General features: G+C 36.2%; 1 protein-coding gene across 1 annotated transcript in view; it reads left to right on the top strand.

Moving 5' to 3' along the window:
- The window catches only part of RANBP3L (RAN binding protein 3 like), a 59,186-nt gene extending 47,720 nt beyond the window's left edge, over positions 1–11,466 (top strand). Inside the window, exons 10-15 of the mRNA XM_006156321.2 lie at positions 1,638–1,740; positions 2,077–2,207; positions 4,097–4,217; positions 6,390–6,532; positions 9,254–9,449; positions 11,252–11,466. Of these exons, the coding sequence (XP_006156383.1) occupies positions 1,638–1,740; positions 2,077–2,207; positions 4,097–4,217; positions 6,390–6,532; positions 9,254–9,449; positions 11,252–11,295 (738 nt within the window). The 3' untranslated portion in view covers positions 11,296–11,466. The remainder of the gene's footprint in view (positions 1–1,637; positions 1,741–2,076; positions 2,208–4,096; positions 4,218–6,389; positions 6,533–9,253; positions 9,450–11,251) is intronic.
- The last annotated feature ends 6,381 nt before the right edge of the window (positions 11,467–17,847 follow it).

Here is a 17,847-nt window from a genome sequence, read left to right on the forward strand (position 1 = left end):
CTCTCTGTCTTTCTGGCAAGCATACATACCCTATAGCAAAATCTCTCTCTCTCAAAAAAAAAAAAAAAAAAGAAGCGAAACAAAAAGAATCCCAAAGAAGCTATAGAGATTTTAAAATGAGTAAGGGTTCAGATAAAGACCAACTCATGAAACTAGTTTATTCCAAGACTTTTAAAATTCATTTCTTTTTAAGACCTACTTTATTTCAGACTGTCTTCAGGCTACACCTCAATTCCAAGAGTAGCATCATAGCTTTTCAGCTCAGAGGTACCCTTCTGTGACTCCCAAGAAGTCCAACTCTACCAATCCTAGAGTTGCTGACTGCACTTTTAGATCTGCACCAGAATGGACCGACTTCCAGGGTGAAGCTCCAGGAAATATATTAAGGCACACTTACTCCCTATTATTCATTTCTAAGTTTGACACTAGATCAGACACAACTTCTACAAGATGTCAGACATGATTAAGATGCTTCCTAAATATTACAGGATCAACTTTATCATTCAGCACAACTTACCAGATACGTATTGAGTTCCTGTAATGTACAAAGTGTTGTCTCAAGTTTGGCTACATACTAGAATTACTCAATGAGTTTTAAAAGGATTTCTTAAGCCTGGGCCTCACTGACCAATTAGATCAGAATCTCTGAGAATGAAGCCAGGCAGTAGTGATTCTATCTATAGCCAGGTCTGAAAACCACCTCAGTGGTTAAGCGAAGCTCAGTGACCTAGAGGTACTTATAGTCTAGTAAGAGGAGATACAGAAATGGCTATACAAATGAACCACAGTCAGGACTATATGCTTGGTTCCAAAGGGCACTAATGCACATTTCCTATGGACATTTTAAATTTGGCTTATGAAGGAACCAGAGGTTCCTAATTTGTCTTGTTAATATCTTAAGGATAATAAGAACTACAAAGATAATTTGTATACACTTGCCTGCTAATTATTCCTGTAAACCTGTGGCCTTGTGATATGGGGGATGAGATGTACTTTTGGCTTACGGGTTGACCATGTGTTTTTGGAGTGAGTTGTTAAACTCTCTTCATCTTCATGTCTATTTTCTTAAATGGAGATAATTATACCCATTCTATCCATTTAAGGTGATATCTTGATGGCCAATTAAATCATGTGAAAGAATCGAGTTTGTAAGGGAAAAGATAGAAACAAATTCTTTAGTATCATTGTTCCCATTTTCTCTGCTCTGCAGAAACTTACGTTATCATAAATGGCATGGCAATTATTAAGGCTTTTTAGATGCAGGGTTTGGTTATAACAGATGTACAGAGCCTCAAGAATGTAGCCTTAAAGGTAACAGTTGACAAAAATTGCTTCAGATAGTCACACTTTCCAGTCTTGAGGTTAGTCTGAAGTGCCATTAGAATACTTCCCATTGTCTCTGGGACTAAATCCTGCCTAAAACAGGTTGGTGGTAACTAGGTTGTTTTCTGAGGATTGGAACCAAGGCCCCTCTAATGGTAGGGAAGAATTTCCCTGTTCAGCATATAGGAAGCTCAAAACTAAAACATAGCAGCTGGGGTGTGTTTGCCATGTTGAAATAGAACAAAAGTTATTTTTTGGCTTACTTACTGCAAATATTTAGGGGTAAAATTTGATAAGGCATTTTCCCCTTCTAGGATACTCAAAAACTCATACAACCTCAACTTGAAAATGATTCACATGCCAAGGAAAAACCGTTCAAATCCATTCTAAAATTTCCTATCAACTCTCCAAATTCAAGTAAGGATTATTTCATTTGTAAAACATTTGATTCAACTATTTTGTCTCTTGTTTTTCATGTCATTTATTTAATATCTATAAAACAGAAAATAATTTGATTTTTTTTAGTGAAGATAAATCATATAAATGATTAAAATTTTTAAAATTTTTAAATTTTTGACTTAATGATATAGGGGAATCAAGACTTTTACCCCAAATCAGCAGTTTGATTTTTGGGTGGGGAGAAAATTCTTATTGTTATAAAAAGCCAAGAAACTGTGTATTAGTAACTAAGGCAACAAAGAACTTTATACAGCAGAGAAAAATGGGCTTTTAATATATTTCATTCTCTCTTAGGAACAGACTCTAGGAAAAACACATCCTTAATTGAATCTGCTGCTGCTTTCTCTTCCCAACCACCACAGAAATTTTTGCTGGAGAAAGTTGATGTTATAACAGGGGAGGAAGCAGAATATAATGTGTTAAAGGTCAGTATATCATGTATTGCTCTTCCTGGTAGCACTTACATGCATAGAATAAAGTTACCGTCAGCAGGGACATCTTTAAAAATGCAAACAGAAGTGGAGTTTCCATGAAGACAAAGTTGCTTACATAAAAATGTGGAAGCCTTCCAAAGATGAAACCAATGTTTTATTGTGTTCTTACATTTTAACATGTAATTTCCAGGAAAACATATTGTTGTGTTAACAGTCATTTGTATTAGTCTCAAGAATAAGACACCCGAGGATCCTGTCTTAAAATAACTTCAGATATATGCTTTAGATTTTATACTTGCTTTTATAATTAGTGCAATTATCATGGTTTAAAAATGCTACTTATGGGACCAGTAGTTAGCGTAACAGCTATGTCGCTGGACTCCCATGTAGTCGACCGCGGTTCAAGTCCCGGACCCGGTGGCTTAAAACTCACACCAGGAATGTGTGTATGCGTGCCCAAGATCCCAAGAGGAGAATGGAGGAGAAACTATCGCGGTGAGGCCATCCTCCCTGGGGGGGTGATTTCTCGCTTTCTGTCTTTCTGTCTCTCTGTCTCTCTCTGTCTGTCTAGTGAGCACACACGCCCTATAGCAAAAACCTCTCCAAAAAAAAAAAAACACACACACACATAAAAAATGCTGCTTACACTGAAGGTTTTAAAACGTTGATAAGGGGTAAGATAACTTGACTCCAGTTCAAGATAACAAAAAGAATTTTCTTTCTTCTTAAAAGTTTAGAATGTCATATGAATGATGAATTTCACAGATGTATCAATGCAGTATTATACACAGAAACTGAATGGTCTCACCATCAACCTACTCATATGAAATGTAATTATTACGCTATCATTTTGATAGGCAGCAATTCCCCTTTGTTTTTTTCTCCATCTGATTTTCTTCTAAACTCTCTATTCCTTTACATTTCCTTCATGGTTTATGGGTACTTTATTCTAAATAAGTGTGTCTCAAAGCCTAACACTTGAATTAGATTAGAATGATTCCAGCCTTAATGAATTAATGCTAGGATGAGGCCCCAGACACTATATTTTTATAGACTGTCCAGGTGACTCATGTACATATGGTATTTGAGAATCCCTGGTAATCAAATTTGAGTAGGGTATCCTGTGGTATCACATACTAGTTTTTCATGTTCTCATGCCATCTTTACAATTTTTTAAGCATGCAAATAGTTCCATGATTTACTTCTTTTTTTTTGAGAGGTTTTTGCTATAGGGTGCGTGTGCTCACCAAAAAGACAGAGACAGAAAGAAAGACAGAAAGCGAGAAGAGAAATCACTGCCCCAGGGAGGATGGCCATGCCACAATCCCTTCTCCTCCATTCTCCTCTTGGAATCTTGGGCATGCATGCACATGTGCCTGACGCGAGTTTAAGCCACTGGGTCTGGGACTCAAACCACGGTCCACTACATGGGAGTCCAGTAACATAGCCATTATGCCATCTGCTGGTCCCCCATCATTTACTTTTAAATAACATTATATAATTTAATAATATTCCATTTAAAAGTTGGTGTATATATAGAAATATTAAGTAAAAAAGTAGAAAGTAAGTATGGTATTCTACCACTTATAGAAAAATATCTCTGGGAGGATAAACAGAATATTAATAGTAGTGATTACTTGTTGTAGGGATAAAATATGGCAGATAAGGAACAGAGGTTTGGTCCTTTCCACATTGTATGTGTTTTTACTATTCAAAAATTGTACTTTTTAAAAGTTAAATACATGTCAAAAGTTGGTTTATAAGATATTAATAAAGGTTATTCTGGTAAAAGATTAGAGAAAGATGGAAGTGTTTTAGCATAGGAAATAATTTATGTTGAAAAAAATTTATATTTGGCATTTAAAAAAATTGTCATTTAGATCAACTGCAAGCTCTTTATATTCAACAAAACAACACAATCCTGGATTGAAAGGGGCAGAGGGACTTTGCGACTGAACGACATAGCAAGCAGCAGCTGTGGAACGCTACAGTCAAGACTAAGTAAGGAATTCCTTTGTAAATCAAGCCGGAACTTCTCAGGGTAACATTTTGAACACAGATACACATCGTTTTCTAGAGTTGTGTTATAAAACACATCCATAAATCACACCATTGACAAGATTATTTCTAACTTAACAACAGAAGCATGCTGTTTCAAGAAGGCTCTCCTCTCAGACAGCATGGGTTCCACTCTGGCTCTACTACTTACTAACTGGTGACTTAGGACAAGTTACTTAACTTCTCTCTACCCGAGTTGCATCAGTTTAACATGGGGGTAATTGTAGTTAATGACTTATTGAGTGCTAGTATTCAGTGAGCTAATGCATGAAATGCAATTATGTCAAAGCCCAGTACACATCGAACAGTAATATTGTTGTTTGATAAAATAAGATGCAAATTGTTTTGCAAAATGAAAGAAACATTTTTCTAAAAGAAAATACGTGCCCCATATTTATCCTTGGCATTCCAGACATTGTGTGGGGGTTGGGATGAAGGGTCACTTTCCAAGGAAAAAAGGTGTGTAGTTATAGAATCCTGTGGGCAGAGTGATGATCAGAAGCAGGAGTCAGTCAAACTGGGAGATACAAGAGGTGTGGCCATCAAAGACACACCAAGGCATTATTGAGAGTCCCAAACAGAAATTGAGCACAGGCAGAAATCTGGGTGGGATGAATGGGCTTACTGGGAAGTTTTGAGAAGTCAGAGTTTTAGAGGAGACCACAGATAGAAGTTAGATATGGTTGTATGGATATTTGTTGAGTTTCAAATAACAAACTCAAGATATGGTAAGAAACAGAATTCAGATTAATGGAATAAGAACAGTGTCTTTAGTTCTTTAACTGGCAGATGGGTTATGAAACAACCTACCCAAGTAATATTCCCTATGCAGGTACTAGTTGTCCTCTGTACTGGCTTAATTCTACTATCTGCCAACAAAACAAAACAAAACAGAAAAGCAAAAAGCAAAACTGAACCCCCCAAATGACTTTTGTTTTTATTAGGTAGGCAATAACATGTTCACTGTAGAAAACAGAAAATGTGAATCAATATAAAGAAAAAGATTATTTAAAGGTCCACCTTCCTGAGATAGATTCTGTTAACAGGATGTAATTTTCTTCTACAAATTAAAAAAATCTGTGTATACACAGATTGCAAAATTAGTGATTTATGGTGTTTATTTGGCTTTGTAAGCTGATTTTTTCTTTTACATAATATACCACCATGATAAACTTCACACATCAATAAATATCTTTCTGTAGTTTGTTTGTCTCTTTGTTTAATTTGCCAGAGGGCATGTGCACTTGCCAGAGGAAGATGGAGAGAGAAGAGGAAGAGGGAGCTAGCACTCTACCATGGCATATGGTCATACCACAATCTTTCTACTCCATTTCTCCATTTTGGGCACACATGCTTTTCAAGCTGCAGGGTCTAGGAATTGAACCTTGGAGTTGGCCATGTGGGATCCAGCCACCTTAACCACCATGCCACTGCCTGGCCCTCTGCAGTATTCTTAATAGGTTCATAAAATCCTCTTGAATGGCCGCACCACAACTTATTTAACTAATTCCATTTTTGTGAACACTTCTCTGTATGTTTTTGTTTCAGTATCTCTGTTGTAAATAATTCTTGAATATGTTTCAGACAACTAGGTCTTAAAGAGTTCTAAAATATTAACCATTTAAAAATATTACAGTAAAAAATACATCACCCCAGTATTTTTTTAAGGGTTTTGTTTGTTTGTTTTTTGCCATAGGATGTGTGAAAAGTCACCCCCCTCCTAACCAAGGGGTGATGGCCACACTGCAATCCTTTCTCCATTCTCTTTTTAGGATTTTGGGCATGCATGCACACGTGCCCAGCATGATTTTTAAGTTGCTGGGTCCAGGTCTCAAACCACAGCTGGTCATGTGGGAATCCAATGTCTGAACCACCATGCTACCTGCTGGCCCCATAACTCCAACATTTAAGCTAAAGAAAAGTTCTCCAACTAATAAAGCCTAAATATAGTTTAAAAAACAAGTTATAATCTAGTCGAATTACAGTTTAATAGTGAATATACAGTCTGAAAAACAAGTAAGAGATTTACTTTGCTTTCAAAAATGGTAAATTCCCCTGAAAAGCTAGGGAACCAACTGTTTTATGGTCTGATATAGTGTGTCCTTCTTATTTCAGTTATGCGCAACCAAGGCAGTTTGAGGCTGATCCTCAATAGCAAACTCTGGGCACAAATGAAGATTCAAAGAGCAAACCACAAAAATATACAAATAACAGCTACTGACTTAGAGGACTATAGCATCAAAGTGTTTTTAATTCAGGTAAGTGAAAGATTTCAGTGATATTTACCCAGTTATATTAATAGATCTCTAGTTAATAGTATTTTTTTTTCATTTTGTTGTAATAATCTATATCACTAGCAAAACCTCAGTCACTCATTATTGTTATTTACAGTATATGAAACTAAGGAATTAACACTAAAGTCTTCAGTACCCAGTTCTAACACATCTGTGTGATGATCGTTGTCAATCCTTTATCCTTCTCGTTACTGTTGAAATTATGACAACAGTCTCACTAACTTTTGCCAAAGTGACTATTTGTCAGGAACAGCTTTCTTTCAGGAGTTGTTCAGCAGAATCTGAAACTGAACACTTACACTGCAAGCTGAGATTGAGAAGGCTTTGGAATCACAGGAAGGAACCAGTGAGAAATGGAAAAACACAGGACTAACAACCTTAAAACAACCAGTCAAACAGCAAATTCCAATTCTGTACATGAGTAAATCTCCAAGGCAACCGGATGGGAGCACAGCTTTAGCTGTTCCCGGCAGGAGAAATTCTTGACCTCAAATACGGGAGGCACACACAAGAGAGCTGACAAGAAAAAAGAAAAAAAAAAAAAAAAAAAAAAGCTAGGTTTCCCACGTGGTCTGAGACCCAAAAGACTGAAAAAGATTGAGTACCCGAGGGACTCAGGCAGAAGGTTACATTACAAGTGATTTGGCACCTATTTAGTAATGAAATGAACAAAAAAGCTGGTAAATGTCCAGAAATGAAAAAAAAAAAAAAAAGATTTTTATTAACTGCCAGTAAGTGCACTATTAGGTATAAGTGAAGTTGAGGATTAAAGTGCTAGGGTAAAATGATATTCAAATCCTGTTTACCACTTAGGGAGATGATAGATACTTCACCTGGCCAGATCCACTTTGTTTTGGTTGGGCAAAGCAGCCTTCAAGAGAATGAGCCTGTTAGCCATAATTACACTCTGCTGCTCAATATCTGGCCTGTGATTTTCTAAACTGCAGGATATTTTATAGAGATAAGCAAACCAAATACAAGAAAAATCTCTCAAACTTTCATTCTCAGAAATGGTTCTATTAACATTTTGGTCTTTATTTTAGTGTGTATATATTGTCATTGAGAAAGTCATGATGCCTTTTTGCATTAAAAAAAGTAGAAAAATAATGTCATGACTTTCCCAATGACCTAATACACATGTGTGTGCATATATATATATGTGTGTGTATATATATATATTTCTAGTATATATAATATATAATACACAAACCATGTATATACTACAAGAGTATACATATATACAAATGCGCATATAAAAATGTACTATATTATACATATTATATGACTTTCAAGCAAGTCACTCAGCTTTCCATGAACTGATTTTACTCATCTGCAAAATGAAGGTAATAATACATTTTATAAATCTGTTGGAAAGATTAAATACCTAATATGACTGTGAAATATACATATATAATTTTATTTATGAATGAAAATTAGTTTGTTCATGTCGCTGAATAGTTTATTCAAAAATTCTTTTAGAAGATAAGAGAATTCTATTTTATTAGTGCCATAATTTATTCCATTAATCTCACTGATCTGAATGACAAAAAGTTGGGATTCAAGTCACTGCCAACTCGCTGACTCAGACAACTCACTTTTTCTCTCTGAGCCATTCCTAGTTTGTAAAGGGATGAGGGAAACAGTGTACATTGAATACTTGTGTGACCCACTTTGGATAATGAATCTATGGTTTTATTATAAGGATTTGATTTCGAAAAATGATTATGATCACAGTAAATGTTATACCAATGACAGCTGTTATCATTTTTTTTTCCTTTTTTAAAAGGGCGTGTGTCATAGGAGTGTACATTGAATACTTGTGTGACCCACTTTGGATAATGAATCTATGGTTTTATTATAAGGATTTGATTTCGAAAAATGATTATGATCATAGTAAATGTTATACCAATGACAGCTGTTATCATTATTTTCTTTCCCTTTTTTAAAAGATTTTTGTCATAGGGCGTGTGTACTCATCAGAGACAGAGAGGGAGGGAAAGTGAGAAATCATTCCCTGGAGGGATGGTCACACAGCAATCCCTTGTCTTCCATTTTCCTCTCAGATTTTGGGCATGCACTTACACATTCCTGGTGTGTTTTTCAAGCCACCAAATCTGGAAATTGAACCATCGAGTCAGCCATGTAGGACCCAGCGCCTTAACCACATCACCTCCTATCATTCTTATATTAATAGAAAACATTAAAATAGCATAGAAAAGTACTAAAAAGCAAGAATTTCTGGTATGTTTATGGTAAAGTATCACAGAGTTCTCTAAAGAGCTCTGTTTCTCCATGGAACTATGCAGCTTGGAGCTCTACTAAGGAAAGCAATGGAAACAAATAGAAGTCTTTTCCTTTTCAATCCTACAATTTTCTATAGTGTAAAATAGGAAGAAAGGATGGTCTTAGGAAATTTAAATTCAAATAGAAATTTAAAGTCACATAATTTCATTTTCTTGATTTAAAATGTATAAATGAGACCTCATATAGTTATTTATTTTAGGATGCAATTTGGTTCAAGATTGACTTTTTACCCTTTAATTTTTAGGACTGTTAGCACTTATTTACATTTCTAGATTTATGCTGTACAATTCCTTCCAATTAATAGTGAAAGACTAAAAATACTTAAAATAGAGCTAGCATTAATAAGTAATTGATAATCTTTACAAAATTTTCCTGATGCAGGCCAGTGCCAAAGATACAGGGTATCTGCATGCAGCAATACATCATCGTCTTGTGGCACTTAGAAGCTTCAATAAGCAAAAAGATGTCAATCAGGCTGAAAGCCAATCAGAAACAGTCCTCCAACAATTAAACTGCGAAAGCTGTGATGAGGATGAGGATGAGGATGATTTCACCCAAGCCACTAAAAATGGAGCAGGTAAGTAACTTCTGCTTTGCTGGGTAAGAGGTTTTTAAAAAAAGGAATCTTAAGCACAATCCTAACATATTAAATAGAAATTTAAAATGTGAAATTGTTCTGTTTAAAATAGATGGTGGTTAAAATAAGGCCGTTTAGATCTGAGAAGTGGGTTTGAAAATCAGTGTCTTCTAAAAGTAGTCTTCCTTAGGATCTTACCAAGTCAGCCCCATTGTGATGGCAACATGTAATTTGCCTATAAGTTCCATAAGAAACTGCACAAGAGTACTTCAAAAAGTTCATGGGAAAAATGGAATTAAAGTACAAGCATATTTTGGTACCAAAAAAATTAGAAATCCAGGCATAGTTTTTTCATAAGATGAAATTTCCACGAACTTTTTGAAGATACTGCATTTTTACAGTTTAAAATACTACAGTGTACCCTGAAACTAACCATTTATTCATATTTCTATTCAACTTGTTTTTATTCTACAAATGGCTATAATAGGAGGAATTATGAACATTAATATGTAAAGGTTTCATCTAGTAAATTGGACTTGAAACCCTGAGAATCTTCTTCATTCCTGTTTTGGAATTTGACCACTTATAAGAATAACTAGATTGTGCAAGTGCTGTATGCAAAGACGTCTTTGCCTAGGGAGCAAAAAATACTATTTCTTTTATTTTGTCAGGATACATGAATAAAGTAAGGTTGACGTGGAGCCAGTAGCAAACAGATGCTCACGTTTCAGTGCTTGTCCTGATGTGTGGATTTAAAACTAATATTCATCATTATTTATGGGAAAAATTTTTTTCAAAGAAAATAGTAAGCTCAAGTTTATATGCAGATGTAGCTATTCTATTAAATTCATCCAAGTATTTTCAGCAACAGTTTTACTGAGCTCTAAATCCTACAGAAGACTGAGTAATACAGGTAAAAGAATAACAAAGACGGTGTGGCAGCAAGCATTTTATTTCAATTTTTCAGAATTGTAAAATCTTGAAGCTGCCTTAATCATACATAATTTAAGAATCTACCAAAGAACATGTGCATAACTGGATGGGATATCTTCTTTTGCCTAAAACTAAAAATATACTCAAAAGGAAAAATACCCAAAACGTGCATATCAGAATCATAACCTGCTTAACTCAGTGACCTGGAGAACTAAATGAATACGACCTCTTGCTACTTTTAACAAATCAAGTAAATAAAAAGGCTTATTTTTCTTGAAAAATATATGAGATAAATAAGTAAAGAGATCTGTTATATTATTATAATATTTATATTGTCATCAATAAAATGGAATCTATTAGAAAAAAATGGTACTTACTAAAAAATGTTAATTTGAATTAAGGATTAAATGGCAAAATTTTATCATCAATAACACTTGTGCATAAAATCTATAATCTGTTATATTCCATTTTAGGGAAGGGGGTGATATTTCACTCTCTTAATACAAAACAACAGAAATAATGCAAAGCAAATGTCAGTCATATGAACCCTCTACTCCTGACAGTTTTTTCCCTTTTACTTAGTATCTTTTCCATGAGGTATTGCAAATAAATGCTACAATGCTATAAAAGCAACAAAAAGTCTAATTTTGGGACTTTCTTGCCCATAAGTTAAGAAAATTTTAGTGATCTGAAAATGTCATGGTTAAAATTATTAGCCACAATTCCAAGTTTAGTATAAAAATGTAGATTCTGTATCTTTCGTGTCCTTACTAGTGAGCATATTGGTGAGTATTCATGATCACTTTTATTCAATATAGCAGGTCTAAACATAAACTTCTGTAATAAAATGTCGTATGTTTATATCACAGATCCTTCTAGGTGGACCCACAGACAGTCGGTTGCCTGTTCATAAGCAATACCTACTACAAATGTGACAATATCTACAAAAAGATTGGTTGCCCTACTGAAAATACTAAACCATCCCAACTAAGTGAGAAGATCCTATTCATTCCTGGGAGAGTTTTTCTAGAAAAGTTTAAGAAATATTAATTTGTTGCAATTAAACTTTTTCTCTTATGTTTTACATTTTGATTATTGTGGTGAAAATGACAGAATTTAAGAAATAAGTGGACTTCAGAAGTTCAAAATTTATCATTTTTGAAGAAGTTAATTTAGAATAGGATTAGATAGCTAATTTGGATTATACATCACATTGATGGATGTAATACTTAAAATGATAAATTAGAGGACTTGATGAATATCTAGCCAAAATATTTATTTTAAGTCATATATTGTTTGGCTATATAACAAATATTTTGCTAAAATTCTAGAGCTTTTCTTTAAGAAACACTATAATTGTGTAACATTTTATTCATCATGTCCATTTTCCAGAAAACGTGTATTTTCATTTAGCCTTTGAACTTTCTAATGCTATAATCATATAATCATAGTATCTATTGTTGGACTTATAGCCATTGCACTTTGTATACATTAGACTCATGGTCAGCACTGAAAAGTTGTTGAATGAATAGACAAAATATAATACATTACCTATGTATCATAAAAAGTATACAGAAAGCTAATACCTAAACTTTTGTTCTTTGCTTTGTTAATGTAACTAACTTTTCATCAATAGTCTAACAGGAGTGTCTGCATAGAGACCTCTTTTAAACAAATATATATATGTAGTCAAATGCATCTTTTTCTTAAATGCTATTATTATGGTAGACTACAGTAATCTCAACAATTGTGCAATAGAGTTCTGAGACTCTGCTTTTGGGATTTGGTTTAGATGCTTCATGAATTACACAAGAAAACTGGTCTTAGCACTTACAGCCATATTTCACTTTTCAATACAATTTGATCGCCCCCTGTATTCAAAATGAATTTTGACTGTAACGCCTAAACAATTCCACTATTAGAGGATACAAATTCACAATACCAGGGCTGGCCCCATAGCCTAGTGGTTAAGAGAGCTGGCTCTAACATAGCCAACTGTAGTTCAAATTCAGTCTCTGCCACTTGAAAAACATTCTGGATTCATGTGTGTGCCCCAAATCTCAACAGTATGGGGAAATAGAGAAGGGATTGTGGGATGACCACACTGCATGGGGGGGGGTGCTTTCTCTTTCTCTCTCTGTTGCTCAGTCTCTCTCTAATGAGTATACTTACCCTTTGGCAATTAAAAAAAATAAGATTACCAATACCAAAATTATTTTTAAAAATATTTTGCATAAAGACATCATACTTACATTAAAGTAACTTCACAAAGAGCTATTTTGCAGGTCAATATTGATTTGGAAATTATACATGTGAATACGCATTTGTTAACATTACAATTACTTTGTTATAAGACCCTTTATCGTAATAAAAGCAATGATATATACATATTTATGAAGGCAAACCTTAGCCAATGCCTGAAAATTTTAGCTTGGCATGTAAAAGTTGAAAGTTAATTCAGCTCTTTTGGATTATCACTTAGTTAATATGTTAATGAAGTTTTCTCTTTTCCTATAACTTACTGTAACTTAATATGGGCCCGCAACTAAGGCTCAGTCATTCTTTATGTTACTGCAGAAGAAATATAATACATACCCTTCTTTACTTCTAGGTTAAATAGTAACTCATAATGAAGAGAGTAGAAAAATAATGTGAGAGAGGAAGAGAGAAAACAGAGAGAGAAAAAGAGTTTTAGCATGATGGGAAGGATAAAAGGAATGAAAATCCAGAAATTTAAAGTTCTTTCTTTCTCTTTCTCTCGTGTGTTCCAAAAGAATGCTCTGATGCAGAATATAATTAGTAGAAAATTTTCATAGCACAAACAGCAAGACATTTGGAGAAGATCATTTTTCTTATAAGATCTTAGTGATACAGGGACATTAGGATTACGTTATAGTTGTTAAAGTGAAGCAGAGACCAGGTCTTAATCTTTCTGATATGCTCATTCTTGTCCCCACACTAGAGTGGAGATGAAGGAATATTTTCTCAATGACACAAGCATGTTTTGGTTTATGTATTGACAGAAAGAGAGAGAGAGAGAGACTCTCAACAAGATGTTGCCAGACGATCCTGCCTCCCCAGCCTCCCAGCTAGACAGGATTACAAGTGTGCGCTGCCATTCAGGATCTGAATCTGGGCTTCCAAAATAGTCCCAACATCATGCAGTGGCACCCTAACATGTACCACTGTAGCTAAGCCTTACAAGTGCTTTAAAAAATGTTTATTTTATTAATGACAGAGTGTATCTGTGTAAACACATGTGCATGCATGAGAGAGAGAGAGAGAGAGAGAGAAAGAGAGAGAAAGAGACAGACAGACAGACAGACAAAGAAAGAAAGATAGGCACCCTTGACTGGGTTTTGTCACTCAGTGAGCCTCATTCCCCCATACTTTCAGGTCGTCAAGATCTTAGGTGCCCACACATGCACCTGGCATGTTCCAGGATGACCAGAGATTCAAACCCACAGTCAGCCTTGTGGCTTCCAGTATTCCAGTTCAACACACTACCATCTATGCCACTGAAACTGAGCTAAGGACCCTAAACATTTTAGTGTAAGTTGAATTCATTCTTTCTATGATTTTCTTTAGACTTCTCTGCATATAACAAAGAAAAAAATTAAACCTCCTTAATTTCTGACTGATGTAGAAAAGCCAGTGAAACAGAATCAAAAATAGAATTAGAATATAAGGAAAACAGAAAATGAAAACAACTGGATCATGAAATGAAGAAGGCCAGAAACATTCAACTCATGACTCTTTCAACCCATTGCCCGTTTACTCTGCTATTCGATCTTACAGTTTTGTGCAAATATTTAACAGTATTTGTGGGGAATAATAGAAATAGAAAATAGAATTTTATAGTTTTTCCTTTTCTGTATCTTCATGTAGCCTTCTCCTTTATGGGCTGAGTTTTCTATATCCTTTGTCCCCCTTTAATGTGATATCAATTGTACAATGACACTCATTTTCTTATAGTAGGTAGGCAATTTCAAAGCACACATTTAAAATTTCTATAGAAGCTTTTTAAATTAAAATTTACCTAACTGTTCCCTAATACAGTACATTATAATGTGATATATAATTACATATTAAGCTAATCTAACATTTTTCTCTTTCAATAGGATTTTACATAATTGTTTAACTTAGTTATGGAACACTGGAATGTTTCATCAATAAATAATATTTTTCCACTATACTCCACAGATGTATAACAATGATATGTAAATAAGAAATCACAATTTAAAAACACTATTTACAGCGTTTACCGCTAAAGCAAGAAACCCTTAGTCCCAGGGAAATACAAATTATACAGTCTTAGAATGTGTATGTGAATATCATAAAAAGAGGGATTTACAGTCATATGTTGCTTAAGGCCAGGGATACATTGTGAGAAATCATCATTAGGCATTTTCATTGTTGTGAGAATATCACAAACTGTACTTACATAAATCTAGATGGTATAGTCTATTACAACCTTATGGGACCACTGTCATTTGTGCGGTCCTTCACCGACTGAAACATTATTATGTTGTACATGACTGTATGCCTTTCAGGGTCAGAATTACATGAAGTGAGGTGGAGGAGTTCTAGGGATTGGGTAGAACACATCTTAATTTTCATAAAATCTGCAAGTTGTAAGTATCACAGTGATATATAATTTTTCCTTGAAAATGTTGAGAATGACTAAGCTTGCTTGAGATGTGGTTATCACATGGTTGACTAGCTCATTTATTAGAAAAGCACATCAGCCTCACCATAGATGAGGTTTAACTTTGAAACAGAATAACATTAGTTTAGGAATTGCTAAAATTACTAATAATCTATGAATGTTTGCCTTTTCTTTTTTTCTTTGTAGTAATCAGATTATATCCATCGATCAGTTAGTTTTTTACATCAAACTTGAGGTTGACAAACTGGAGTACATGAACATAGAATATTTGAAATTTCTAAGAGAGAAAGAGAGCAGTGGAAATGGAGAAAGATAGAGGAAATGAGGATAGAAGGAATGACCTTGAGATGGGCTTAAGAAGAATCCAAAAAGGGGTCGAGAGATGGAGGAACACAGCTAGGAACTGGTGTGTTGGGAGACTGCATTAAAGATTTCAGGAAGAAATGGCAGACAGACAGAATGCAGAAATATCAAGTAACTTAAGGACTGAAACATGTTTCAGTCAGATTATTTAGTAATCTTGGAACAGCAATCATCAGTGAAGTGGCAGACTGTAACAGGTTGAGGGATGACTAGGAGGCAGAAATGTAGAACAGACTTAAGAATCTTAGCTATAAAAGAAAAGGAGGCAATGTGTAAAAAGATTAGGGCAGGGGCCAGCAGGTGGCATGGTGCTTAAGGCTCTGAACTCCCACATGGCCAACTGCAGTTTTGCCTTCTGGACCCGGAGGGTTGAAAATCATACTTGGGTGCATGTGCATGCATGTCCAAAATCCCAGGAGAATGGAGGAGAAAGGATTGTGGCACGGTCATCCTTCCTGGTGGGTGACTTCTTATTTTCCCTCTCACTGTCTGTCTTTCTCTGGTGAGTGCCCACACTCTATGCCCAAATCCTAAAAAACAAAACCTAAAAACCCTAGGGCTTGGCAAGTTGTTGTTTTTCATAAAAATTTAAATCTGTCACAGATTAAATCCAAAAGAGGAAATCCAGCACAGAGGAAACATTCAAGATACATATAAAGAGGATAACTTGGTGAAATGGTATTTCTGAGGAGATGGGAGGAAACTGGATTCAAAATTACAATAGGCAAAGGGATATCCTTTGAGAGGTGGTAGTTGGAAATGCAAGAGCACCAGAAATTTGAGATCCTATCTATGAAATGGGAAGAAAGGTCTGAAATTATGTACAAGATTTATAGACTTGATCCCGAATAGTTTCTCCCTATTTTTTTTTTTTTGTTTGTTTGTTTGTCAAAGGGATCAATTAAGATTCTCCTACTCACTCAGGCTTCTCATCTCAGTGTCACCTGTGACTTCTCCCATTCTTCCTTCCTAACAGCTACTGAATTATTAAGTACTATTGCAGTAAAACTAGGAAGGAACCTGAGGATATCCAAGTTTTAGGCAAGTTAGTGACTTCCTATAGAAGCTCAGATGTGACTTTAGGTTGTTACACGAAAGGTCACTATTAGTAGAGACCGTAAGTCAAAGTTCCTGGTCAGAAGTAGTGACAGAACTTCTGAAAGTGGACCCCTATCAGAGTCGATTGTGTATATTTCCAGTCTAATACACCATCTGGAACACTGGAGGCACTCAACAAAGGAATACGGTGCCCCTGGCTAGCTTGAGTAGTCACAGATTCCTTCATCAATTTGGGCCTAGAAGAACCTTAGTATCGCTCTGAGGTTAAACCTTCTCATTTTACAGCTGGGGAATCTGAGGCCTGGAAAGATGAAGTAACCTGTCCAAAGTCCAAACCCTACTTACTGGTAGGGCCGGGACTACAAAAGAGCAAAGAAAGTTCCAGTGCAAAGAGATCTAGGGAGCCGGAAACATTAAACAGTAGGATGTGCACTGCCATTTGATTCTCTCCTTATATTGTAATATGTTCTTTCCCTTATATTGCCATTACGATTATCCTGGTCCAGGTCCTAAACATTTCCCAGGTGATTATCACAACAGCCTATGAAGGCTCCCCTCCCCCATCCACATCACAGTCCAGAGCCAGATCAATAGTCGCCAAACATTGCTTTATCTCCCTTCCAGCGGAAAGCCTTCAAACAACTACGAAGGCCTAAAAGATAAAGTCCAAATTACTAACAGTCTTAACCAGCCACTCTTGTGCTATCCAGTTTTCAAACGTTATCTTCCCACCGGACAAACGCTCCACGTGGCCAGAGCCCTCAACCGGTGTCCTCCAAGCTGCTCAAAGGCTGCGCCTTTCTCCCTCCCAGGTCAGAAGGGTGGGCACAGGGTCTGCCCTGCACAATTCAATATCCTTAACTTCTGAACGACAGCCTCTGCGCCTTCTTTTAGCACCGGGTCCTGGCTTAGTCTCCTCAGCCCCTAGCCTGGCCTTGGACACAACAGCTATTCACCAGGCACTCGTTAAATGAACGAACAAAGTGCACGTGGCCTAGTTTCACCGGCCATCACGTAAAAGAAAGGAACCAGACCTAGGAGCGTTCCCGCCAGGCACTCAAAACTCCCTCCCGCAGCCGTCGCAGAACCTCAGACCGGTTCCAGCCGGATTCCACTCCGCAGCCAAATAGAATTCCACAGCCCTTCTTCTGGCCAGCCAATCCCCGCAAGTCCTGGGGCTCCCAAACCGGAGCGGGCTCTGATTGGCCGATAGAGTCAGTCTGGGAGGGCGTAGAACGACCGCAGAAAAGTGGGAGGAGCGGGAGGTCCGGCCCGGGCTGCGAAGCGGCCACTGCGCAGGCGTGACTGGAAACGGATAAACAAACAAACAAAACCCGCCATCCTGAGGCCCCCAGCGCCTCCCCGCCCATCTTT

The sequence above is a fragment of the Tupaia chinensis genome, unplaced genomic scaffold, assembly GCF_000334495.1.
Source record: "Tupaia chinensis unplaced genomic scaffold, TupChi_1.0 Scaffold000489_1, whole genome shotgun sequence".
NCBI lineage: Eukaryota > Metazoa > Chordata > Mammalia > Scandentia > Tupaiidae > Tupaia > Tupaia belangeri.